A 24,930-nucleotide genomic window follows, 5' to 3' on the forward strand; every position below is an offset into this window, starting at 1 on the left:
AAACAACTCAGGTTAAATTAGGAGTGTGGGCTAAGTTACAGTAAAGACCGAAAACATATAACTAAATTTAATAAATTAAACAAGGTTATTACCTGGATTAAAAACTATTAATAGACAATTGAGTATTTCAAAACTTGAAAACCTAATTAGTTAAATAAATTACAATAGAGATGGCAGGGCAGGTGATGTGTTGCAGCTGCAGCATGTGGGAGCTGGTGGACCCCAGTGTGATCCACAGCGACCACATCTGCAGTAAGTGTCTGCTGCTCGAGGAACTTCGGCTCAGGGTTGATGAGCTGGAGTCCGAGCTTCGGACACTGCGATACACCAGAGAGGGGGAGAGTTACCCGGACACTGTGTTCCAGGAGGCTGTCACACCCCTTAGGCTAAATACTTCAGATTTGGTCCGTGGTCAGGGATAGGAGGGTGTGACTAAGAGTGAGGCAGGTATGGGGATCCAGGAGGTAGCATTGGAGGAGCCTCAGCCCTTGCACTTGTCCAACAGGTACGAGGTTCTTGCAGCCTGTGTGGGCGAGAGCAGGGACTGCAGGGAGGATGAGCAAACTGACCACAGCACCGTGGTACAGGGGGCCATTCAAGTTGGGGGAGTAAAAAGGAATGTAGTAGTGGTAGGGGACAGTATAGTTAGGGGGATAGATACTGTTCTCTGCAGCCGAGAGTGTGAGTCCCGAAGACCAGGGTTAAGGACATCTCCTCGGGGCTGGAGAGGAACTTGGAGTGGGCAGGGAAGGATCCAGTTGTCGTGGTCCACGTACTAACAAACAACATAGGTAGGACCAAGAAAGAGGTTCTGCTGAGGGAGTATGAGCAGCTAGGGGCTAAATTAAAAAGCAGAAGCACAGAGGTAATAATCTCTGGATTACTACCTGAGCCACAAGCAAATTCGAATAGGGTCAATAAGATCAGAGAGTTGAATGCGTGGTTCAAGGATTGGTGTGGGAGAAATGGGTTTCGATTCTTGGGCCACTGGCACCGGTACTGGGGAAAGAGGGAGCTGTTCCGTTGGGACGGGCTTCACTTGACCTGTACTGGGACCAGTGTCCTGGCAAATCGAATAACTGGGGCTGTAGATAGGGCTTTAAACTAAATAGGTCGGGGGGGGGGAGGGGAAACTTAGAAAGTTAAAGAGGAAGGACAATGCAATAGTGCAGGGTAGCGATAGTGGTAATGAAAACCAGAGTTTGACAGGAAGGGACAGAGTGTACAAACATAAGAGTTTACCAGCAAATAGGGTCAGAGTAGGGAAAAATGGTAAAGAGACAAAATTAAAGGCTCTTTTCTGAATGCACGCAGCAGTCGTAACAAGATAGATGAATTGATGGCATAATAAATAGTAATAAATGGGTATGATCTGATAGCCATTACAGAGACGTGGTTGCAAGGTGACCAAGGCTGGGAACTGAATATTCAGGGGTATTTGACATTTCGGAAGGATAGGCAGAAAGGAAAGGAGGTGGGGTAGCTCTGTTAATAAAGGATGAGATCAGTGCAGTAGTGAGAAATGATCTTGGCCTAGAAGATCAAGATGTAGAATCAGTTTGGGTGGAGATAAGAAATAATAAGGGAAAGAAGTCACTGGTGGGAGTGGTCTATAGGCCCCTAACAGTAGCTACACTGTAGGACAGAGTATAAATCAAGAGATAATGGGGGCTTGTAAGAAAGGTACTGAAATAATCGTGGGCGATTTTAATCTTCATATAGATTGGACAAATCAAATTGGCAAAATTGAGGATGAGTTCATAGCGTGTATTCAGGACAGTTTCTTAGAACAATACATTGTGGACACCAACTAGGGAACAGACTATTTTAGATCTGGTAATGTGTAATGAGACAGGATTCATTAATTAATGATCTCATAGTGAAGGATCCTCCAGGGAAGAGCGATCATAATATGATAGAATTTCGCATTCAGTTTGAGGTTGAGAAACTTGGGTCTGAAACTAGTGTCTTACACTTAAATAAAGGCAATTACAAGGGTATGAACACAGAGTTGGCTAAAGTGGACTGGGAAAATAGATTAAAAGGTAAGACAGTATATAAGCAGTGGCAGGCTTTTAAGGAGATCGTGCATAACTCTCAACAAAGATATATTCCAGTGAGAAAGAAAGACTCTATGAGAAGGATGAACCATCCATGGCTAACTAAGGAAGTTAAGGATGGTATCAAATTAAAAGAAAAGGCATACAATGTTGCGAAGATTAGTGGTAGGCCAGAGGATTGGGAAATTTTTAGAAACTTGCAAAGGATGACTAGATAGATTTTTGGACTCCAGGGGAATCAAGGGATATGGGGATCGGGCGGGAAAGTGGAGTTGAGGTCGAAGATCAGCCATGATCTTATTGAATGGCAGAGCAGGCTCGAGGGGCCGAATGGCCGACTCCTGCTCCTAATTCTTGTGTTCTTACACGGGAAACATCTTGGAGTTCCCACATGGCACAGGATGTGCATTCCGCTGGACCGAACTGCCCTGCCATGCCTGTATTTATTCTACTATAACCAACTCTACAGAAACTTAAGACTAAGATGTATCTAATTCAAGTTATTAATATAATATAGTATTAACAGTTACAAATTTAATATAGTATTAATAGTTACTAATCTCCAAGCTCCTGCTTTATCCCTAACTCGCTATTTAACCCCGTCCCCTAACTTGAAGAAAAAAAGGTGGGGCCTTTACCAACCAATCAGTTACCAGCTGCCCTGTGGGTTTTTTTTGAATCGCCGCTGTCGCTCGGGCCCGCGCCCTGTTTCTATTACTTTTAATAGGTAGCACCGTAATGCCTGGGGTCACTAACTCAATTTGCAAGCTATCTATATAGACAGTGGCATTGACAGGCTTGCTACTAATGGATGGTCAATGGTATTACTTAGCTATTGTGAAATCACAATAGGGGCTGACGTTTTATTGAAGTGCTCTAATATTATGGTACAGGTAGTAATTGCACAAGTCCACACTCTGACAGGGAGCCTCCCCAGCCAGCAGGGCTCATCGCAGATTCAGGGCTGCACTGCCTACCGTTTTACGACACAGACTCGTAATATCCCCCCCAATATGTAAATGTTTCGGAACCTCTGATTTTGAAAAACAAATTCAGTTAGCATGTCCTTGAGGGCATACCCAACTATAAATTTACATTCCGTCACCTGCCAGCACCTCCCAAACCCAGTGACCTCTGCCACCTAGAAGGACACAGGCAGCAGGCGCATGGGGAACACCACCAACTCCAAGTTCCCCTCCAAGTCACACACCATCCTGACTTGGAAATATATCGGCCGTTCCTTCATCGTCGCTGGGTCAAAATCCTGAAACTCCCTCCCCAACAGCACTGTAGGAGTACCCTCACCACACGGACTGCAGCGGTTCAAGAAGGCGGCTCACCACCACCTTCTCGAGGGCAATTAGGAATGGGCAATAAATGCTGGCCTTGCCAGCGACGCCCACATCACATGAACAAATTTTAAAAATCATGCAAATACTCATTAAACAATTTGAATTCTGTGCCATTTGCAATATCATGTCTAACGGTAACTTCTCTTTGCTCACATCCTGCCAGCGCTGTTTGAAATGATTACTCTCCATAACCTTCTTTTGTTATACGGGTTATAATTAACTTTGTAGATTCAAATCGGTTCGACATTTTGCAGTACACGGGCATGTTTTCTTCATTTTTACAGCCACAGATTAAGTTGCGAACAAGCCAAATATCTGAACACAGTGTTCCAGCTCTCACTGACATCATTGTTTCTTTTGGTTAATTTTCCCTTTCATTGTGAGCCAGATTGCTGATTCCACTGTACCAGGTTACAATGGGAGTCTGGCTGGTGCCGGCCTGGTTGGTTCATAGTAAATATTGGAGAATATTTAAGATTCTTTGCTAGTCCGCTTAAACTTTGCTCGTATCCAAGAGGGGGGAAAAAAACTGTAAAATGTAGTTTAAAAAAATTTGAAAATATATTATGCTCTTCTGTCACATCTCTTCCGCTGTGGCTCAGTGGATAGCACTCTTGCCTCCGAGTCAGAAGGTTGTGGGTTCAAATCCCACTCCAGAGACTTGAGCACAACAATCTAGGCTGACACTCCAGTGCGGTGCTGAGGGAGCGCTGCACTGTCGGAGGTGCCGTCTTTCAGATGCGATGTTAAACCGAGGCCCTGTCTGCCCTCTCAGGTGGACGTAAAAGATCCCACGGCCACTATTTCAAAGACGAGCAGGGGAGGTGTCCTGGGGCCAATATTTATCCCTCAGTCAACATAACAAAAACAGATTATCTGGTCATTTTTACATTGCTGTCTGTGGGAGCTTGCTGTGTGCAAATTGGCTGCCGCGTTTCCTACATTACAACAGTGACTACACTTCAAAAAGTATTTCATTGGCTGTAAAGCGCTTTGGGACGTCCGGTGGTCGTGAAAGGCGCTATAGAAATGCAAGTCTGTCTTTTGAAAGCCAACATCAGACAAGTGTAGACAACCAACCAGAGACACATTCAAACCTTTCACTTAAAGACAGTTACACAGCAGCAGCAGTGTATTGGAGAAGTTTATACAGTAACTCCAGGTTTCCAGCATCCACAGTATTTTGCTTCTATTTTTTGAGATAGTGGCTCAGCCCTTATTAAAAAAATTGCACACATAAAACTTTTTTTAAAAGTTGCTGCACTTTGCAAACTCTCCCCCCAGCACACAGGTTGGACAATACAAACAAACCATCATCTTGATCTGTGAAGTGGTTCTTCGTAGATTGAGCAACAAAAAAGCTAAACCTCAAAAGCAGGTCGGTTCAAACTACCCCAGAATCGTGGCAATTCTTCAACAAGAGCTGGGCTTTAAGCTGAGACCCCACCCCCAGCACACCACCTCTGGGAGTTTGCCTGTTTGACAAGAGAGAGAGAGAGTGAAACATCCCCAGCTCACCTCCTCCGTGCATTTGGCACAAGTAGGGGAAACGCCACACGTTGCCCAGTCCCACTGCGAAGGAAATGCAGGCGAACACAAACTCCATGGGACTGTCCCACGACGGCCTGGCATCCTCCATGTCTCGGAATGCAGTGTGGAGCTCACACACTTGCTTCTCAGGACCAACCTCAAGTGGTGAAGGGACACACACACACACACAACACACCCTCCAGGAATTTGGCACTTGCAACAGAAAAAAAAAAATCAGATGTTTAATTTCTAATCTTATTAACTCCCGACACAGTGACTGTTGGTAAATAGTTGACAGGGAGGAGTGGGGCTCGCACAGGTTCTGCCCATGCACAGTCAGGGCAAAGCAGATTCTCCCCTCAGACTGCCAACTGATGATGGGGTGGGCATGGGGAAGAGGCGAGTTTTTGCGAAGTTTTTCAAGGTGCATTTAGTGGCAGAGTGTGCAGGGGCAGCGGTGACTGCGTCACAGAAAGGTGATACCCATATAAGGGGTGTGCAACATACATATATATATAGGACATTTAATATTTGACTTAATGTGGCTTCATGGAAGCTAGTTACAATTTGCAAATCTTGCACAGTGTTTGGCAAAAAGGGCTATTTTTGAAAATGATTTAATCCAGTGATAATCATCTCCTTTGGAGGAGGAAAAAAACCTTCCTGCCGTATTTGAGACTGTGAGGGGGGCTATTCTAACATTAATCACGGGTTTATTAAATCTGTCTGCTGCAAGACTTTATAAAGTTTGACAGGGCGCCATCTAGTGGCACTGCTCCATCTGATTGTTCAGCAACTCACCTGAGCTCACATAAGCACCAGGAACAGCGGCTCAACCTTCCAGACTCAACATCAAGTTCAACAACTTCAGATCAGAACCTCTGTACCCATTTTTCCCCATGCCAGCTGTTGATGATTCTGCCATTCCCATTTACACCTCTTCTAGACCCATCTTTTGTTTCTTTACTTGTCCCATTACCATCTCCTTTTGCCTCTAATCATCATCCCTTTTGTCATTTAATCTCTCCTGCCTTCCACCCTATCACAGACTTTCCCTTTTGTTCTTTCCTCCCCTCCCCCCCCCTTTCCCTGCCCCTGCACTTGCTTAAAACCTGTTACATCTCCAACTTTTTCCAGTTCTGACGAAGGGTCATCGAGCTGAAACGTTAACGCTGTTTCTCACTCCACAGATGCTGCCCAAGTATTTCCAGCAGTTTCTGTTTTCATTTCAGATTTCCAGCATCCGCAGTATTTTGCTTTTGTAATTTTTATATTCGTTCATGGGCGTCACTGGCAAGGCCATCATTTATTGCCCAGTGTCACCTTGTGGCTCAGTGGGCAGCACCCTCGCCTCTGAGTCAGAAGGTCGTGGGTTCAAGTCCCACTCCAGAGACTTGAGCACAAAAATCTAGGCTGACGCTCACAGCGCAGTGCTGAGGGAGTGCTGCACTGTCGGAGGTGCCGTTTTTTGGATGAGATGTTAAACCGAGGCCCCGTCTGCTCTCTCAGGTGGATATAAATGATCTCATGGCACTATTTCGAAAGAAGAACAGGGGAAGTTCTCCCCGGTGTCCTGGGGCCAATATTTATCCCTCAATCAACATCACTAAAAACAGATTATCTGGTCATTATCACATTGCTGTTTGTGGGAGCTTGCTGTGTGCAAATTGGCTGCCGCGTTTCCTACATTACAACAGTGACTACACTTCAAAAAGTATTTCATTGGCTGTAAAGCGCTTTGGGATGTCCTGAGGTCGTGAAAGGCGCTATAGAAATGCAAGTCTGTCTTTTCTTTAAGGTAATTGTTACAAATTCGGTTCTGCTGTAGACACGTTTTTGGGTTCAGTGGCAATAGTCACTGCTATAAGCAGTTTGGGGGTCCTACTCCTACAGGAGTGAACTCATACACGATCCTATATCAACATATATGACAGTGTAGCTTTTACATTATAAAAATTCCCCCTGTAACACAAGGTGAAATGGCGGCATAGTGGTAATGTTACTGGGCTAGTAATCCAGAGGCCTAGACTAATGATCTGTGAGACGTGAGTTCAAATCCCCCCATGGCAGCTGGGGAATGTTAATTCAGTAGTAAACCCATCTGGTTTCCTAAGCTTCTTTTAGAGAAGGGAATCTGCTGTCCTTACCCGGTCTGGCCGATATGTGACTCACAGCAGTGTGGTTGACTCTTAATCTGCCCCTGTGAAATGGGTCAGTTATAACATGAAAATAAAACTGGACAGACCTCGGCACTGGTTACGGGCACACCAAGTTCAGTCAATCCTGCAAAGTCCTTCTCCCCAACATCTGGGAGACTTGTGCCAAAACTGGGAGCGTCATACTCAGAATCATAATCTTCCAGCCAAACTCCTCCATCACTGGCAGACAGTTTGGAAGGCGTGGCCCTGAGAGTCCTCAACATTGATTCTGGACCCCATGAAGTCTCACGGCTTCAGGTCAAGCAAGGAAACTTCCTGCTGATGAATCAGTACTCCTCCATGTTGAAGAAACACTGAGAGTAGCAAAGGCACCACCTGAAGGACATAGCTTCTAGGCTTGCAACAGGTGGGAAAAATCTACTGTGACCTCATCCAATGTGACAAGACCTGGATGACATTCAGGCTTGGCAGGTAACATTTGTGCCACACAAGCACAATGACTATCTCAAATAAGTGAAAGTCTAACCACTGCCCCTTGACATTCAATGGCATTACCATCACTGAATCCACCACCATCAATATCCTGGGAGGATCACCAGAAACGTAACTGCACCAGCCACATAAATACTGTGGCAACAAGAGCAGGTCAGAGGCTGGGTATTCTGTGGCGAGTGTCTCACCTCACTCCCACAGTGCTGTTCGGTCGGGAGTTCCAGGATTTTGACCCAGCGCCGATGAAGGAACAGCCGATATATTTCCAAGTCAGGATGGTGTGTGACTAGATGGGGAACTTGGAGGTGGTGGTGTTCCCATGCGCCTGCTGCCCTTGTCGGTGGAAGAGGTCGCGGATTTGGGAGGTGCTGCTGAAGAAGCCTTAGCGAGTTAATGCAGTGCATCTTGTAGATGGTACACACTGCAGCCACGGTACGCCAGTGGTGGATGGGGTGCCAATCAAGCGGGCTGCTTTGTCCTGCTTCTTGAAGCTGCACTCATCCAGGCAAGTGGGGAGTATTCCATCACACTCCTTACTTGTGCCTTGTAGATGGTGGAAAGGCTTTGGGGAATCAGGAGGTGAGACACTCACCTCAGAATACCTAGTCCCTGACCTGCTCTCTTTGCCACAGTATTTGTGTGGCTGGTCCAGTTAAGTTTCTGGTCAATGGTGACCCCCAGGATGTTGATGGTGGGAAATTTGGCACTGGTAATGCCGTTGAATGTCAAGGGGCTGTGGTTAGACTCTCGCTTGTTGGAGATTGTCATTGCCTGGCACAAATGTTACCTGCCACTTATCAGCCAAGCCTGAATGTCGTCCACATCTTTTTGCTCCTCTACTTGTTTGTTGTGTCACATGTAGAGCAGTTAGAATGGGCTGCTGTGCAGCAGAGTTCACGTGGCTTTCACGAGGAGTAACGTGAGGATTTTATAATCAACATCTTCCTTGCTACAAATGTACAGGGCTTTGGTGAGACCACACCTGGAGTACTGTGCAGTTTTGGTCTCCTTACCTAATGAAGGATATACTTGCCTTGGAGGCGGTGCAACAAAGGTTCACTAGATTGATTCCTGGGATGAGAGGGTTGTCCCATGAGGAGATTGAGTAGATTGGGCCGATACTCTCTGGAGTTTAGAAGAATGAGAGGTGATCTCATTGAAACATGTAAGATTCTGAGGGGGATTGACAGGGTAGATGCTGAGAGGTTGTTTCCCCTGGCTGGAGAGTCTAGAACCAGGGGTCACAGTCTCAGGATAAGGGGTCGACTATTTAAGACTGAGATGAGGAGGAATTTCTTCACTCAGAGGGCTGTGAATCTTTGGAATTCTCTACCCCAGAGGGCTGTGGATGCTGAATCGTTGAGTATATTCAAGGCTGAGATCGATAGATTTTTGGACTCTCGGGGAATCGAGGGATATGGGGATCGGGCGGGAAAGTGGAGTTGAGGTCGAAGATCAGCCATGATCTTATCGAATGGCGGAGCAGGCTCGAGGGGCCGTGTGGCCGACTCCTGCTCCTAATTATGTTCTTCCATTTATATAGCACCTTTAATGTACAAAAAATATTTACATGGATAAGCACAAGGAAAATGTTCACTAGCCAGGGAAGGAGAGGGTAGGAAGAATGGCCAGCTTGGTCAAACAGATGGGTTTTAAGGAGGCGAGAGATGAGTATAGCTGGGGTGGTTTGTGGAGGTGAAGTCCAGAGCAGGATCCCACAGCTGAAAGCTCTGTAGTCACCAGTGAGGTAATGGGAGGGGGATGCACAAGAGGTCAATCAGAAGACGAGTGTTCGGGGGAGGGAGAAAGAGAGCTGATGGAGGTCGTGTAGATAAGAATTCCTGCAGAAAAGTGACTGTGTGTGTCGCAATTTGAGGCAAGACCCAGATCCGCTGGGTTTTCATCCCATTAAAGCAAGAAAGTGGCTTTCCAAACCACAATATGCATTTCTGGGAAAGCAAAGGTTGAAAGATACGGACTCTCGAGCATATAGAAGTAACGAAGAAATGTCTACTTGAAGCTGGAGTTCTAAGTGTTATAAACCTGATGAAATGACAAATCTGAGAAGCAGATTGATGGTGCAATTCAAAATACAATCAGATTAAAAAGTAGGGAAAGAACCAGCAATACGGCACACATTCTCAAAAGAACATGTTTCTAGATTTCGTCCCACTTCAAATGGTAATATAGCATCTGTATAAAGTCTGCACCTGATTCATAAGAGCATAAGAATTAGGAGCAGGAGTCGGCCATACGGCCCCTCGAGCCTGCTCCGCCATTCAATAAGATCATGGCTGATCATCAACCTCAACTCCACTTTCCCGCCTGATCCCCATATCCCTTAATATCAGATGATAAAGGAAAACTAGATCTACATTGTCAAATATTCTGGCGTCTCGGAATTGGATTGTTCCTGGTGTGTTGTATCTTAATACATCAACTATACTTTTGGCCCAGTATTTCATAGAATCATAGAAACGTACAGCACAGTAGGAGGCCATTCAGCCCATCGTGTCTGCGTCTGCCGAAAAAGAGCTATCCAGCCTAATCTCACTAACATAGAAACATAGAAGATAGGAGCAGGAGTAGGCCATTCAGCCCCTCGAGCCTGCTCCGCCATTCAATGTGATCATGGCTAATCATCCAAACTCAGTACCCTGCCTTCTCTCCATATCCCTTGATCCCTTTAGCCTTAAGAAATATATCTAACTCCTTCTTGAATATATTTAATGCACTGGCCTCTACTGCCTTCTGTGGTAGAGAATTCCACAGGTTCACCACTCTCTGGGTGAAGAAATTCCTCCTCATCTCTGTCCTAAATGGCTTACCCTTATCCTTAGACTGTGACCCCTGGTTCTGGACTCCCCGACCATCGGGAACATCCTTCCTGCATCTAGTCTGTCTAGTCCTGTTAGAATTTTATAAGTTTCGATGAGATCCCCTCTCATTCTTCTAAACTCCAGCGAGTACAAGCCCAATCGACCCAATCTTTCCTCATACGTCATTCCTGCCATCCCAGGTATCAGCCTGGCGAATCTTCGCTGCACTCCCTCCATGGCAAGAACATCCTTCCTCAGATAAGGCGACCAAAACTGCACACAATACTCCAGATGTGGTCTCACCAAGGCCCTGTACAACTGCAGCAAGACATCCTTGTTCCTGTACTCAAACCCTCGCTACGAAGGCCAACATGCCATTTGCCTTCTTAACCACCTGCTGCACCTGCATGCTTACCTTCAGCGACTGGTGCACAAGGACGCCCAGGTCTCGTTGCACTTCCCCTTCTCCCAATCTATTGCCATTCAGATAATAATCTGCCTTCCTGTTTTTGCCACCAAAGTGGATAACCTCACATTTATCCACGTTATATTGCATCTGCCATGCTTCTGCCCAATCACCCAACCTGTCCAAATCATACTGGAGTTTCTCGGTATCCTCCTCACAGCACACACGCCCACCCAGCTTTGTGTCGTCTGCAAACTTGGACATATTACATCTAGTTCCCTCATCCAGATCATTAATATATATTGTGAATAGCTAGGGTCCAAGGACCGATCCCTGCGGTACCCCACTAGTCACTGCCTGCCACTCGGAAAAATAGCCGTTTATTCTAACTCTTTGCTTTCTGTCTGCCAACCAGTTCTCTATCCAAGTCAATACCTTGCCCCCAATCCCATGTGCCTTAATTTTACACGCTAATCTCTTATGTGGGACCTTATCGAAAGCCTTTTGAAAATCCAAATACACCACATCCACTGGTTCTCCCTTATCTATTTTACCAGTTACATCCTCAAAAAATTCCAGTAGATTAGTCAAGCACGATTTACCTTTTGTAAATCCATGTTGACTTTGTCCGATCCGGTCACTTTTTTCCAAGTGTTCTGCTATTACATCCTTTATAATGGACTCTAGCATTTTCCCCACTACCGATGTCAGGCTTTCCAGCTCTTGGTCCGTAGCCCTGTAGGTTACGGCACTTCAAGTGCATATCCAAGTACTGTTTAAATGTGATGAGGGTTTCTGCCTCTACCACCCTTTCAGGCAGTGAGTTCCAGACCCCCACCACCCTCTGGGTGAAAAAAGTTCTCAACTCCCCTCTAATCTTTCTCCCAATTACTTTAAATCTCTGCCCCCTGGTTATTGACCTCTCTGCTAAGGGAAATAGGTCCTTCCTATCCACCCTATCCAGGACCCTCATAATTTTATACACCTCAATTAAATCTCCCCTCAGCCTCCTCTGTTCCAAAGAAAACAACCCCAGCCGATCCAATCTTTCCTCATAGCTAAAACTCTCCAGTCCCGGTAACATCCTCGTAAATCTCCTCACGTTTATAGAATAAAACTTAAAAATACTAATTTTTTATTATTTGAAACACATACAGCAGGCAAACCATGCAGTAGCTGTGTCCATATAGGGCCATTAAAGGTTTGCTTTGTTACAATTATAGGATTATTCTGCTGCCTAACCAAGTAATGCAAAGATACGCCGTCCAAGTAATACGCACAACGAACCCCATTGGACAGGCATCAAACCTTGGTCTGTAAATCCCAAGGCGAGCTAACTCTTCCAAAGCAAATCTAAAAACCTCCTATTTTCCAATGAAACCGGTTTGTGACTCTTCCTCATTGTGATAAGTTAGCAATCCTACTCGGTCGGGTTTTCAATGCTCTTCATGGCTGCAGCCACACCTCTCTCTGACTTGTTCTATAAAAGGCAAACGCAAGGCAGAAAATAGCCCTGCCACGTCATCCCCGTCTCCAACAGCTCTGCTACTAAAACGTTGAGTTTGTAGTCAATGCCAACGGGAAAGGAGGGAATAAGAGGGGAAAATAAAGCAAACACACTCTAGCTGAGATAGAAGTTCATACAGGGCCCTCTGGATAAGAGTCATGTTCTAAAGCTAGCTGTTGGATTGTAAGTCCCAATCTACAGTGTGTACCATCTACAAGATGCATTGCAGCAACTCGCCAAGGCTTCTTCGGCAGCACCTCCCAAACCCGCCACCTCTTCCACCTCGAAGGACAAGGGCAGCAGGTGCATGGGAACACCACCACCTCCAAGTTCCCCTCCAAGTCACACACACCATCCTGACTTGGAAATATATCGGCCGTTCCTTCATCGTCGCTGGGTCAAAATCCCGGAACTCCCTCCCTAACAGCACTGTGGGAGCACCTTCACCACACGGACTGCAGCAGTTCAAGAAGGCGGCTCACCACCACCTTCTCAAGGGCAACTAGGGATGGGCAATAAATGCTGGCCTTGCCAGCGACGCCCACATCCCAGGAACGGATAGAATTAAAAATCACAAATAAACTGAAACCGGTCAACACGGTAAATAATTACTGCAGTAACTGGGCTGCTTCAATCATTTTGTGGCCAGTTTAAGATCCATTTAGTTTTACTACCAACAGGCAGGACAATACGAGAGATCAGCGCTTAAAAATATAAAGATTAGGCTAAAAGGAAACGGTGTCTTTTTCTTTTGCTATATTGTAATGGTTATCAGTTGAACAGAGCAGTGGGAAACAAAGTGAGGTGAAGTAAGTTTATTAAAAACCAAAAAAAAATGCAAAAATTCGTGAGTCACCAAAACGTGTACAAACATCAACTGTAACGGTCTCCACAAAGCGGAACGGAATATTATCGCCTTGGTCCTCCTCGCCCTCTGCCGCGCCCTCGTCCCCGGCCTCGACCTCTTCCCCTGCCTCGGCCAGCAACTAGCGGATAAATCAGAGAGATGAAGTCAGTTAAGTGAAGCACGGCGTGGATCATTATCATCATACTATTTCACAATATCACTGCAGTTGTAAGAAAACAATATCCCACCAGCGACTTCACAATTGTATAACATAAGAATTAGGAGCAGGAGTCGGCCATTCGGCCCCTCGAGCCTGCTCCACCATTCAATAAGATCATGGCTGATCTTCGACCTCAACTCCACTTTCCCGCCCGATCCCCATATCCCTCGATTCCCCGAGAGTCCAAAAATCTATCGATCTCAGCCTTGAATATACTCAACGACTCAGCAGAGGGATTGACAGGGTAGATGCTGAGAGGTTGTTTCCCCCTGGCTGGAGAGTCTAGGACCAGGGGGCACAGTCTCAGGATAAGGGGTCGGCCATTTAAGACTGAGATGAGGAGGAATTTCTTCATTCAGAGGATCGTCAATTCACCTATCTTGTTACGAATGCTGCGTGTATTCAGATAGAGAGTCTTTAATTTTGTCTCTTTACCATTTTTCCCTACTTTGACCTGATTTGCTGGTGAACTCTTACGCTTGTACGCTCTGTCCCTTCCTGTCACACTCTGGTTATCATTATCCCTGTCGCTACCCTGCACCATTGCCTTGTTCTTTCTCTTTAACTTTCTAAGTTTTTCCTCACCTGAACACTCCTCTCCCCCCGCCCCCAACCTATTTAGTTTAAAGCCCTATCTATTCGATTCGCCAGGACACTGGTCCCAGCACAGGTCAAGTGAAGTCTGTCCCAACAGAACAGCTCCCTCTTTCCCCAGTACCGGTGCCAGTGGCCCAAGAATCGAAACCCATTTCTCCCACACCAATCCTTGAACCACGCATTCAACTCGCTGATCTTATATTGACCATATGCCAATTTGCTCGTAGCTCAGGTAGTAATCCAGAGGTTATTACCTCTGTGCTTCTGCTTTTTAATTTAGCCCCTAGCTGCTCATACTCCCTCAGCAGAACCTCTTTCTTGTTCCTACCTATGTTGTTTGTTACAACGTGGACCACGACAACTGGGTCCTTCCCCGCCCACTCCAAGTTCCTCTCCAGCCCCGAGGAGATGTCCTTAACCCTGGCCTTCGGGACTCACGCTCTCGGCTGCAGAGAACAGTATCTATCCCCCTAACTATACTGTCCCCTACCACTACTACATTCCTTTTGACACCCCCAACTTGCATGGCCCCCTGTACCACGGTGCTGTGGTCAGTTTGCTCATCCTCCCTGCAGTCCTTGCTCTCGTCCACACAGGCTGCAAGAACCTCGTACCTGTTGGACAAGTGCAAGGGCTGAGGCTCCTCCAATGCTACCTCCTCGATCCCCGTACCTGCCTCACTCTTAGTCACACCCTCCTATCCCTGACCACGGACCAAATCTGAAGTATTTATCCTAAGGGGTGTGACTGCCTCCTGGAACACAGTATCCCAGTAACTCTCCCCCTCTCTGGTGTATCGCAGTGTCCGAAGCTCGGACTCCAGCTCATCAACCCTGAGCCGAAGTTCCTCGAGCGGCAGACACTTACTGCAGATGTGGTCGCTGTGGATCACACTGGGGTCCACCAGCTCCCACATGCTGCAGTTGCAACACATCACCTGCCCTGCCATCTCAATTGTAATTTATTTAACTAATTAGGTTTTCAAGTTTTGAAATACTCGATTGTCTATTAATAGTTTTTAATCCAGGTAATAACCTTGTTTAATTAATTTAATTTAGTTATATGCTTTAGGTCTTTACTGTAACTTAGCCCACACTCCTAATTTAACCTGCGTTGTTTATATTTTTTTATGCATCAAGCATCACCTCTTACCCCCACCTCACTGAATTCCTTCACTCACCAAATTCCCGAGTTTAGTACTCTGTAGGAGCAGTACTCCGCAGAACTGGACTCCGTGTTACTTACCTCGTATTTCGAACCCTCTGCAGCCAATTACACCAATGCAGCATAATTAGATTAATTTCTGCACTTTTAGACTTTAAAAGCATGAGCTACAGGTTATAGACGTATCTGTTGTAACAGGGCTCAAGACCAGCGCCCTGAAAGGTAGCCTGCCTTTACACAGTTCAAGAGCAGACTTGAGTTGCACTAAAGCCAATGTTTTAATATTATGGTAATCCTAAACTCATCACCTCAAGTTGCTCGCCCCCCACTTGACAGACCTGTACTTGCCCGATATACTGCTCAACATACTCCCTACAGGCACAGTCCATGTTTGAAAGGGCGACATTAATAAATCGTATTAGTTGGCGTTTTCACACTTCAACTGGATAAAGTACAAAAATTTCACACGCAACATTATTCTTGAATGCAATCCAAACATTAACATGACAGTACCATGTACTCGCATCCCTTTATTGTTTCAGCATACCCTGCAATGGTCGGAAACAGATTCCCAAATCATTTCATGCACAAGTTTGCCTATAGTGACTACAATTCACGAGTACTCCATTGGCTGTGAATCACATTTTGGGACAACCTGAGGAGGTGAAAGGTGCTATGTAAATACAAGTTTGTCTTTCTTTCTAATAACCAAAAGGATATCTTCAAATAAAATAAACATTTTTCAGCTAGTGGGGTGTGCACACTTGCATTTTTGAAACGCAATGTCAGGAAAAATACCCAAGTCATATACAATGTTCCCTTTAAGCTGCGCGGCCGGATTCTAGAGCTCCCGTGCAGCTGGCTTTAACTTGGGGGGGAAAAAACGTGCATGCGTGGAAACATGAACGGGCCACACGGCCCAAGTTATTATTTTTTTAACAGGGAACGTTGGTCATCTATATAGTGCAGGTTAAATGCAGAATAAGGCTTCAACACGCCATAAACCCAACCTCAGAACACCATTCCTTAGTGCTCCAGCATTATTTCCATCTCCCATAGCTGGTTGGCAATGCGTGCTTTCGACTCGGAGCCACTCGAGAGCTGGGTCAGAGCTACCGCACTTGCTCCAAAAACCAGGACAACAGCCCACTAGTCTGGGCTGGATCAAAAACCAGATCCTGGCAATAAAAGGGGTTTGCTGACCGTTGATATCATCCCGTCCCCAAAGCGGGGCACCGCTTGAAAGCTGATTTAATATTTGTATCAAAACTTTCCAACTAATCACTTAGCAAACGTCATACCTGCTTCTCTCTTTTTTGACTTGACTTTGGGCTCAACATCAACTAACAGTGTGTCCAACGGTAAGCTGTCTGGGAGAACAAAATAACGAATGTTGTTTCCGCGGATACTCAGCGTCTCAAGCTGCACGGGTTCTCTGTTCTTTAACGTCATCTTCACAGCTTTCAGGTGAGTATTCATACTGACGTCCACACCTAGAGGAGAAAGTCAAACCGTAAACCATTTGCGTATCTGCAACAAGGTGTTTCAAACTGGAGGGAGGGCGAGTCCCCATCTGTTGTTCTTCAGACAGCAGTGCCTCCTGCTCTGGCTCAAGTGGACCTTCCTTAAAGGAATCCTAATTAGGATGGGTTTGGCCATCCTTCTTGCTTTGCACATTCTGGTCCTCGGTAGTTATAGACGTGGCATCACCCAACTTCACTGGGAGGCGGGGATAGGTGCAATGTTCCTGTTCATTTTTTTTGGGTGCGCGGCCTCTTTAAGGGGCTGCCCGGCACAAATTACCGCGCACTCGCGATTTTTCACATTGACAAGCCAGCTGCGCGAGAGATCACACAGCTTAAAGGGAACATTGGATGGGGTGTCTACCGTCAAACCACCAACAGCTAGCAAGAACTTGCCAAATGTTATAGGAAGAACTGAAATTCAATCCTTAAAAAGCAGGCCCCAATCATAACATTTGCTATAAAATCTGAACACCAGGACAATCTCTCAAACTAAAACTGTGATAAATAGGCAGTTCTAATAAACTTCTATAGTTTCTTCTGCAAAAAAACATGATCACAAAAAAGGTAAAACTGTAATGGTGTCTGGCAACCCTCCAGTCGTCATTCTTCATGCGAGCACAAGACAAGATTCAACTGCAGGAAGCAGCATCCCAACCACGCCTGACCCTCTTCTCACCGGCATCCAGAGTTTCTAACAGGAGTCATTAGATCGTGGTCAGCAGCAGGAGCGCCGCGCCAGCCCAGGGGCTCCTACACCAACTGCGGTGCCCCTATATAAAACACTAGTTAGAACGCAGCTAGAGCACTGTGAACAGTTCTGGTCTCCATATTAGAAAAGGGATAGAGGCACTGGAGAGGGTGCAGAGAAGATTTACTGGAAGGATACCAGAACTGAGAGGTTACACCTGTCAGGAAAGATTGAACAGACTGGGGCACTTTTCTCTAGAAAAAAAGGCTGCGAGGTGACCTATTGCGCTGTTAGTCATAAAATGCTGCGGCGGTTCATGAAAGGGTTTGATAGTGTAGACGTAAAGGAGACGTTTCCACGTGTAGGGGGGACCAGAACTAGGGGCAGTAAATAGAAGACAGTCACTAACAAACCCAGTAGGGAATTCAGAAGAAACCTCTTTACCCAGAGAGTGGTGAGAATGTGGAACTCGCTACCACAGGGAGTGGTTGAGGTGAATAGTATAGATACATTCAAGGGGAGGCTAGATAAGCACATGAGGGAGAAGGGAATAGAAGGATATTTCCCCCTGGCTGGAGAGTCTAGAACCAGGGGTCACAGTCTCAGGATAAGGGGTCGGCCATTTCAGACTGAGATGCGGAGGAATTTCTTCACTCGGAGGGTTGTGAATCTTTGGAATTCTCTGCCCCAGAGGGCTGTGGAGGCTGAATCGTTGAGTATATTCAAGGTTGAGATCGATAGATTTTTGGACTCTCGGGGAATCGAGGGATATGGGGATCGGGCGGGAAAGTGGAGTTGAGGTCGAAGATCAGCCATGATCTTATCGAATGGCGGAGCAGGCTCGAGGGGCCGAATGGCCAACTCCTGCTCCTAATTCTTATGTTATGATATGCTGATATGGTGAGATGAAATGGGGAAGATGAGGCTCATGTGGAGCATAAACACCGGTCGAATGGCCCGTTTCTGTGCTGTAATTACTTTGTACAACAATGCTCAGGTGTTAACCGCCCCAGATGGAAGGACAAGGTGGCCAATTCCTAAACTCAGTGGTGTCACTCGGGGAGGCCCAAAGCAGACCAGGCAACTACCCACAGGAAGAGAAGAAAAACTGACAAAACACAAAGAATTGAAACATGTATAAGCAGAGGGAAAAGGCAGCATTTTTAAAATTTGTTCACGGGATCTGAGCGTCGCTGGCAAAGCCGGCAGTTATTGCCCATCCCTAATTGCCCTGGAGGTGGTGGTGGTGAGCCGCCGCCTTGAACCGCCGCAGCATTTTATGACTAACAGCGCACTAGGATTTTCAGAGCGGTGTCAAAACACGAAACAAATTACAAATTTACTCCATAGATCACATATTTTTTTTTAATTACTAGAATGATTCCAGGGATGAGGAATTATATTTACATGGATGGACTGGAAAAGCTGGGTAGAGGTCGTTCTCCTTGGAGCAGAGAAGGCGAAGAGGAGATTTGCTAGAGGTGTTTAAAATCACGGAGGGTTTAGATCGAGTAAATAAAGAGAAACTGTTCCCGTTGGTGGAAGGGTTGATAACCAGAGGCCACAGATTTAAGGTGATTGGCAAAAGAACCAGAGGCGACATGAGGAAAAACTTGTTTACGCAGCGAGTGGTGAGGATTTGGAATGCGCTGCCTGATAGGGCGGTGGAGGCAGATTCAATAGTAGCCTTCAAAAGGGAATTGGATAAATACTGGAAGGAGAAAAAATTGCAGGGATGTGGGGAAAGAGCGGGGGAGTGGGACTGACTGGATCGCTCTTCGAAAGAGCCGGCACCGACTCGATGGGCCGAATGGCCTCCTCCTGTGCTGTACTAGTCTGTGATTTAAGCCAGCGAAGGAACAGGTGTAGTTTCCGAGCTGTTTTTTCTTTACCTGTGATAGTTCCGTGTACCTGCGTCCCATTCTTCAGCTCGATGGTCACGGTCTCATGGCTCAACTTCATCAAAAACCTGCGCAAAGACATTCCCCCAAAATTAGATCATCGATCACCAATCTCGCTGCTGCATCGCACCAAAAGAAAGAAAAAGCAAAACGGCGTCGCCGATATTTGTTATTAACCGAAGAACCCTTGCAGCGGACATGCAATTTTAATGAACTTCACACGTGTGTGAAACATAAAGACAGGGCATTTTGTAAAAAGACTTGCATTTATATAAACTCTGGTGATGGCACCATAGCTCTGATGCTAACCAAAGTTTGGGTGTTTTTGGGGGCGGGGGGGGGGGGGGGGGGGGGAGATAATGCTTACCTTTAGGACTCGTGCATCGATACAACATATTGGAGTCAGTGCAGCAGGTTTCAGTGGGAGAGCATTTGGGATCACCAGTGTTGCCCCCTAATTTTTTTTGGGTGCACGGTCCCTTTAACGGGCTGCGCGGCCCATTCAAATCCCTGGTGCGCGGCCTGCGCGGGACCACCAGACACCGCGCAGCTTCGCGGGAACATTGGTGATCGCAGTATCATTAGCTTTAGAGTCATTGTGGAAAAGGACAAGGAACAATCAAATGTGAAAACACTCAACTGGAAGAGGGCTAATTTCAGGGAGTTGAAAAGGGATCTGGTCCAGGTGGAATGGGAACAAAGGTTGTCGGGTAAAACAGTAATAGCCTTGGTAGCAAAATTAAAGCCCACGGGATCAAAGGGACAGTGGCAGCATGGATACAAGCTTGGCTAAGGGACAGAAAACAGGATGCAATGGTGAACGGCTGCTTTTCAGACTGGAGGGAGGTGTACAGTGGTGTTCCCCCGGGGTCAGTATTAGGACCACTGCTCTTTCTGATGTATATAAATGACCTGGACCTGGGTACACAGGGGCGATAGCAAAATACTGCAGATGCTGGAAATCCAAAATAACCACAGAAAATGCTGGAAAAACTCAGCAGGCCAGGCAACATCCGTGGAGAGAAATTAGAGTCGACGTTTCGGGTCTAACCCTTTGTCAAGACTGGAAGGGAAATGAAATAGATCGAAGGCAGGGCTGGGAGAGAACAAAAGAAGTGAAGAGACATTAAGAGGTATTCAAAACCAGACGAGATGGTGGTAGGACTAGTGGAGACAAAAGACGGCTCAGATTAGGTGTGAAATGTTCTGGCAGAGAGAGAGACAGCTGCCATGTGGGAGAGAGAAAAGGGGGGGGTTCACAGGGTATAACTTCAAAGTTTGCAGATGACACGAAACTCGGAAATGCAGTAAACAATGTGGAGGATAGTAACAGACTTCAGGAGGACATGGACAGGCTGGTGAAATGGGCAGACACATGGCAGATGAAATTTAACACAAAGTGTGAAGTGATTCATTCTGGTAGGGAGAATGAGGAGCGGCCACATGGTACAATTTTAAAAGGGGGGGCAGGAGCAGAGAGACCTGGGGGTGTACGTACACAAATCTTCGAAAGGGAAATTGTTGAGGACAAGTTGAGAAAGAAGGTTGCTAAAAATGCAAATGTGGTCCTTAGCTGTGTAGAGGCAGGGTACGAAAGCAAGCCAATTATGGTAAACTGTTATAAAATCATTGGTCAGACCTCTGCTGGAGTATTGTGTCCAATTCTGGGCACATTTTCGGAAGGATGTCGAGGCCTTGGAGAGGGTGCAGAGGAGATTTACCAGAATGGTACCAGGGATGAGGAACTTCAGTGATGTGGAGAGATTAGAGAAGCTGGGATTGTTCTCCTTCGTGCAGAGAAGGTTAAGGGAGATTTGATAGAGATGTTCAAAATTATGAGGGTTCTGATAAGAGTCGAGAGGGAGAAACTGTTTCCACTGGCAGGAGGGTCGGTAACCAGAGGACACAGACGAAAGATAATCGGCAAACAATCCAAGGGGGAGATGAGGAGAGATTTTCCTACGCAGCGTGTAGCTATGATCTGGAATGCAGTACCTGAAAGAGCGGTGGAAGCAGATTCAATAACAACTTTCAAAAGGGAATTGGATAAATACTTGAAAAAGGAGAAGTTTGCAGGGCTCTGGGGAAAGAGATGGGGGGAGTGGGACTAATTGGAGAGCTCGGTCAAAGAGCCGGCACAGGCACGATGGGCCGAATGGCCTCGTCCAGTGCCGTATGATTCTATGATCGAGGCAGAACTTTTACAAGACACTGTGTTCACTAGAGGGGCGCTACCGGAAAATTGTGGGTGCACCGCTCGCAATTCTCCTTTAATTATCGCCAATGGGTTTAGAAATCACAGACAGAGCACCCGCGATTTTGCCAACGAGTCGCTTATGGTGGGCAAAGCCTCGCCGGCAGTCGGGCCTGGGAATAATCTGCCCGCAACCGTTTACATTTATAAATTCTGGCAGTAACCACGCGTTCTGGGGACCGCGTTCTCTACTGAGCAGAAGGGAACGCCCCAAATATACAAACCTGCTTTTAAAAACATGTATTAGCAAAGAAATTAGAGATTTTACCAACAATCTCGAGAGCACAGAAACTGCAGGAGCATCTTTTTCAGTTAGCCACGAGCACCTGGTTGACATTAGTCGGGACTTACTGCGGATAAATTGGTGGCAAATCGCACTTTAGATCACTTAAAGCAAGTTCCAATGGATTCTTAAGTGTATGTTAACTTCTGAGGCCATGCATACTCCTCACACCAACCATCCAGTTCCCAAAGACAGCTCTTGCATTCAGCAGAGCAAGGAGACTGCTACCATGTCAATTCATTAAATATATTCAAGGAGTTAGGTATATTTCTTAGGGATATGGGGAGAAGGCAGGGACAGGGTACTGAATTTGGATGATCAGCCATGATCTCATTAAATGGCGGAGCAGGCTCGAGGGGCCGAATGGCCTACTCCTATCTTCTATGTTTCTATGTTTCATGCGCCACATTCACTTCTGATGAAAGGTCATCGACCTGAAACGTTAACTCCGTTTCTCTCTCCACGGAGGTTGCCTGACCTGTGGAGTAGTTCCAGCATTTTCTGTTCATATGCCACATTTAGTCTGATGGTAGCCGAGTGAAGGCACCAACGTTCCCTAAGCTCGCGGCCTCGCAACCGGCTTTTCAATGTAGAAACCGCACATGCGCAACATTTTGAAGGGGCCGCGCGGTGCCAAAAAAAAATTGGATGGAACATTGGAAGACACCCCATCAAATTTTCTTGTGGGAGATGTCACGTCCTTGCAACAATTTGCATTTATATAGCGTCTTTAATGCAGGAAAACGTACGATGGCGCTTCACAAATTGAGACAAGAGTCAAAGAAGATATGAGGAAATAACAACAGAAAATGCTGGAAAAACTCAGCAGGTCAGGCAACATCCGTGGAGAGAGAAACAGAGTCAATGTTTCGGGTCGAAACCCTTCGTCAGGATATGAGGACACAGCCGCACAGCTGAGATTGAAAATTTAGCAGGTCGGGGAAGTCAAAACGACATTCCTCCAGTAGCTGTGCTGTTCTAATGCATTGCATTGCTCAGCAGTAACTAATTAAATGTATTTAGCATTTAAAACCAAGGTCGGCGGGCAACTGATGCACTAACACGCTGCTTCATAAAGTGGCCGCACCGAAGACCTCCTAACCACACCACTATATAAAAACAGACTTGCATTTCTAGAGCACCTTTCACCACCTCGGGACGTCCCAAAGCGCTTAACAGCCAATGAAGTACTTTTTGAAGTGTAGCCACTGTTGTAATGTAGGAAACGTGGCAGCCAATTTGTGCACAGCAAGCTCCCACAAACAGCAATGTGATGATGACCAGATAATCTGTTTTAGTGATGTTGGTTGAGGGATAAATATTGGCCCCAAGACACCGGGGAGAACTCCCCTAATCTTCTATCGAAATAATGCCATAGGAACTTTTATGTCCACCTGAGAGAACAGACAGGGCCTCGGTTTAACGTCTCATCCGAAAGACAGCACCTCCGACAGTGCGGCACTCCCTCAGTACTGCACTGGGAGTGTCAGCCTAGCTTTTTGTGCTCAAGTCTCTGGAAGTGTCAGCTGTGGCTCAGTGTAAGAATAAGGGGTCGCCCATTTAAAACAGAGATGAGGTGGAATTTCTTCTGAGGGTGGTGAATCTTTGGAATTCTCTACCCCGGAGAGCTGTGGAGGCGGAGTCACTGAATATATTCAAGGCGGAGATTGACAGACATTTGAACAACAAGGGAGTCGAGGGGTATGGGGAGAGAGCGGGAAAGTGGTGTTGAGGACAAGATTGGACCAGCCATGATCTCATTGAATAGCGGAGCAGGCTCGAGGGGTCAGAAGGTTGTGGGTTCAAGTCCCACTCCAGAGACTTGAGCACAAAAATCTAGGCTGACACTCCCAGTGCAGTGCTGAGGGATCAAGGGGTATGGAGAGAAGGCAGGGACAGGGTACTGAATTTGGATGATCAGCCATGATCTCATTGAATGGCGGAGCAGGCTCGAGGGGCCGAATCGCAGACTCCTGCTCCTATCTTCTATGTTTCTGAGTACTGCACTGTCGGTGAGGGAGTGCTGCACTGTCGGAGGGGCCGTCTTTCGGATGAGATGCTAAACCAAGGCCCCGTCTGCTCTCTCAGGTGGACGTAAAAGATCCCATGGCACTATTTTGAAGAGGAGCAGGGGAGTTCTCCCCAGTAATCAACATCACTAAAACATTATCTGGTCATTAGCACATTGCTGTTTGTGGGAGCTTGCTGTGTACAATTGGCTGCTGCGTTTCCTACATTACAACAGTGACCACACTTCACAAAGTACTTCATTAGCTGTAAAGAGCTTTGGGACGTCCTGAGGTAGTGAAAGGCGCTATAGAAATGCAAGTCTGTCTTTCTTCAAGTCTCTAGGAGAAAATGAAAGGGAGAAACAATATTATTTTCTGCAAACTTTGAAGAGAGATATTATATTAATTTTTCTCCAGTGGGGTTGGTAGTTATTCTGGTTAGTTTGAATGAAGCCGCTTCACTGGGAGTCAGTGGATCCGCGGCTGCCTCACTGCCAGGCCCGGGGCCTACAGCGGGCTCTGAGTGATCACCAGGCCCCGGAGCCTGAGCCTAGGCCCCGGCCGCTGCCGCCCTCCATCGCCCCGCCGCTAAACTCGCCCCGGTATCGGAGACTTGGGGGTCCGGGGCCGCGGTCGCCCGGGCTCGAGCGGCTCCACTTACCGGACCAGCTTCATGATGGCGGCCGATTGTCTCCCCGGGAGCCGCGGGACTGAGGGGGAAAGAGTTGGGCCCGCTCTCAGCACCGAGCATGCGCAGTGCCGGCAGATCCCCGCTCTCTGCACCGAGCATGCGCGGAGTGCCGGCAGCTCCCCCGCTCTCTGCACCGAGCATGTGCGGAGTGCCGGCAGCCGGCCCCGCTCTCAGCACAGAGTATGCGCAGAGTGCCGGCAGCCACCCCGCTCTCAGCACCGAGCATGCGCGGAGTGTCGGCGGCTCCCCCCCCGCTCTCTGCACCGAGCATGCGCGGAGTGTCGGCGGCTCCCCCCGCTCTCTGCACCAAGCATGCGCAGAGTGCCGGCAGCTCCCCCGCTCTCAGCACCGAGTATGCGCAGAGTGCCGGCAGCCCCCCCGCTCTCAGCACCGAGCATGCGCGGAGTGTCGTCGGCCCGCTTCCC

At 47.0% G+C, this 24,930-nt stretch overlaps 2 protein-coding genes across 4 annotated transcripts in view; both read right to left on the bottom strand.

Annotated features, from left to right (window-relative positions):
- slc6a20 (solute carrier family 6 member 20) overlaps nt 1–5,129 on the bottom strand; it is a 114,969-nt gene extending 109,840 nt beyond the window's left edge. Inside the window, exon 1 of one of the 2 annotated variants that reach the window (XM_085989291.1) lies at nt 4,931–5,129. In XM_085989291.1, coding sequence (XP_085845417.1) covers nt 4,931–5,051 — 121 coding nt within the window. In that variant the 5' untranslated portion in view covers nt 5,052–5,129. The remainder of the gene's footprint in view (nt 1–4,930) is intronic. The other variant, XM_085989290.1, reaches the window with a different exon arrangement.
- A 7,996-nt stretch (nt 5,130–13,125) lies between these two features.
- Nucleotides 13,126–24,607, bottom strand: snrpd1 (small nuclear ribonucleoprotein D1 polypeptide). Of its 2 annotated transcripts, XM_085989294.1 has the most exons (4): nt 24,476–24,607; nt 19,260–19,336; nt 16,455–16,646; nt 13,126–13,311 (listed from the first exon to the last, which is right to left on the bottom strand). In XM_085989294.1, the coding sequence occupies exons 1-4, from the start codon at nt 24,487–24,489 to the stop codon at nt 13,235–13,237; spliced, it is 360 nt and encodes a 119-aa protein (XP_085845420.1). In that variant the 5' UTR covers nt 24,490–24,607; the 3' UTR covers nt 13,126–13,234. The 2 variants fall into 2 exon arrangements, with proteins under 2 accessions (XP_085845420.1, XP_085845419.1); XM_085989293.1 differs by lacking the exon at nt 24,476–24,607 and having other exon boundaries at nt 19,260–19,365.
- Nucleotides 24,608–24,930: the final 323 nt, after the last annotated feature.

Source organism: Somniosus microcephalus, chromosome 5 (assembly GCF_052327205.1).
Source record: "Somniosus microcephalus isolate GS21.2 chromosome 5, FLI_Smic_1.0, whole genome shotgun sequence".
In the NCBI taxonomy this organism is placed as follows: Eukaryota; Metazoa; Chordata; class Chondrichthyes; order Squaliformes; family Somniosidae; genus Somniosus; species Somniosus microcephalus.

Coding starts and splice junctions, on each gene's coding strand:
- snrpd1 (XM_085989294.1), bottom strand. Junction 16,647..19,259: donor GGTACACGGAACTATCACAG/GTAAAGAAAAAA, acceptor TTTCTCCTCTAG/GTGTGGACGTCAGTATGAAT. Junction 13,312..16,454: donor GTCAAAAAAGAGAGAAGCAG/GTATGACGTTTG, acceptor TTTATCCGCTAG/TTGCTGGCCGAGGCAGGGGA.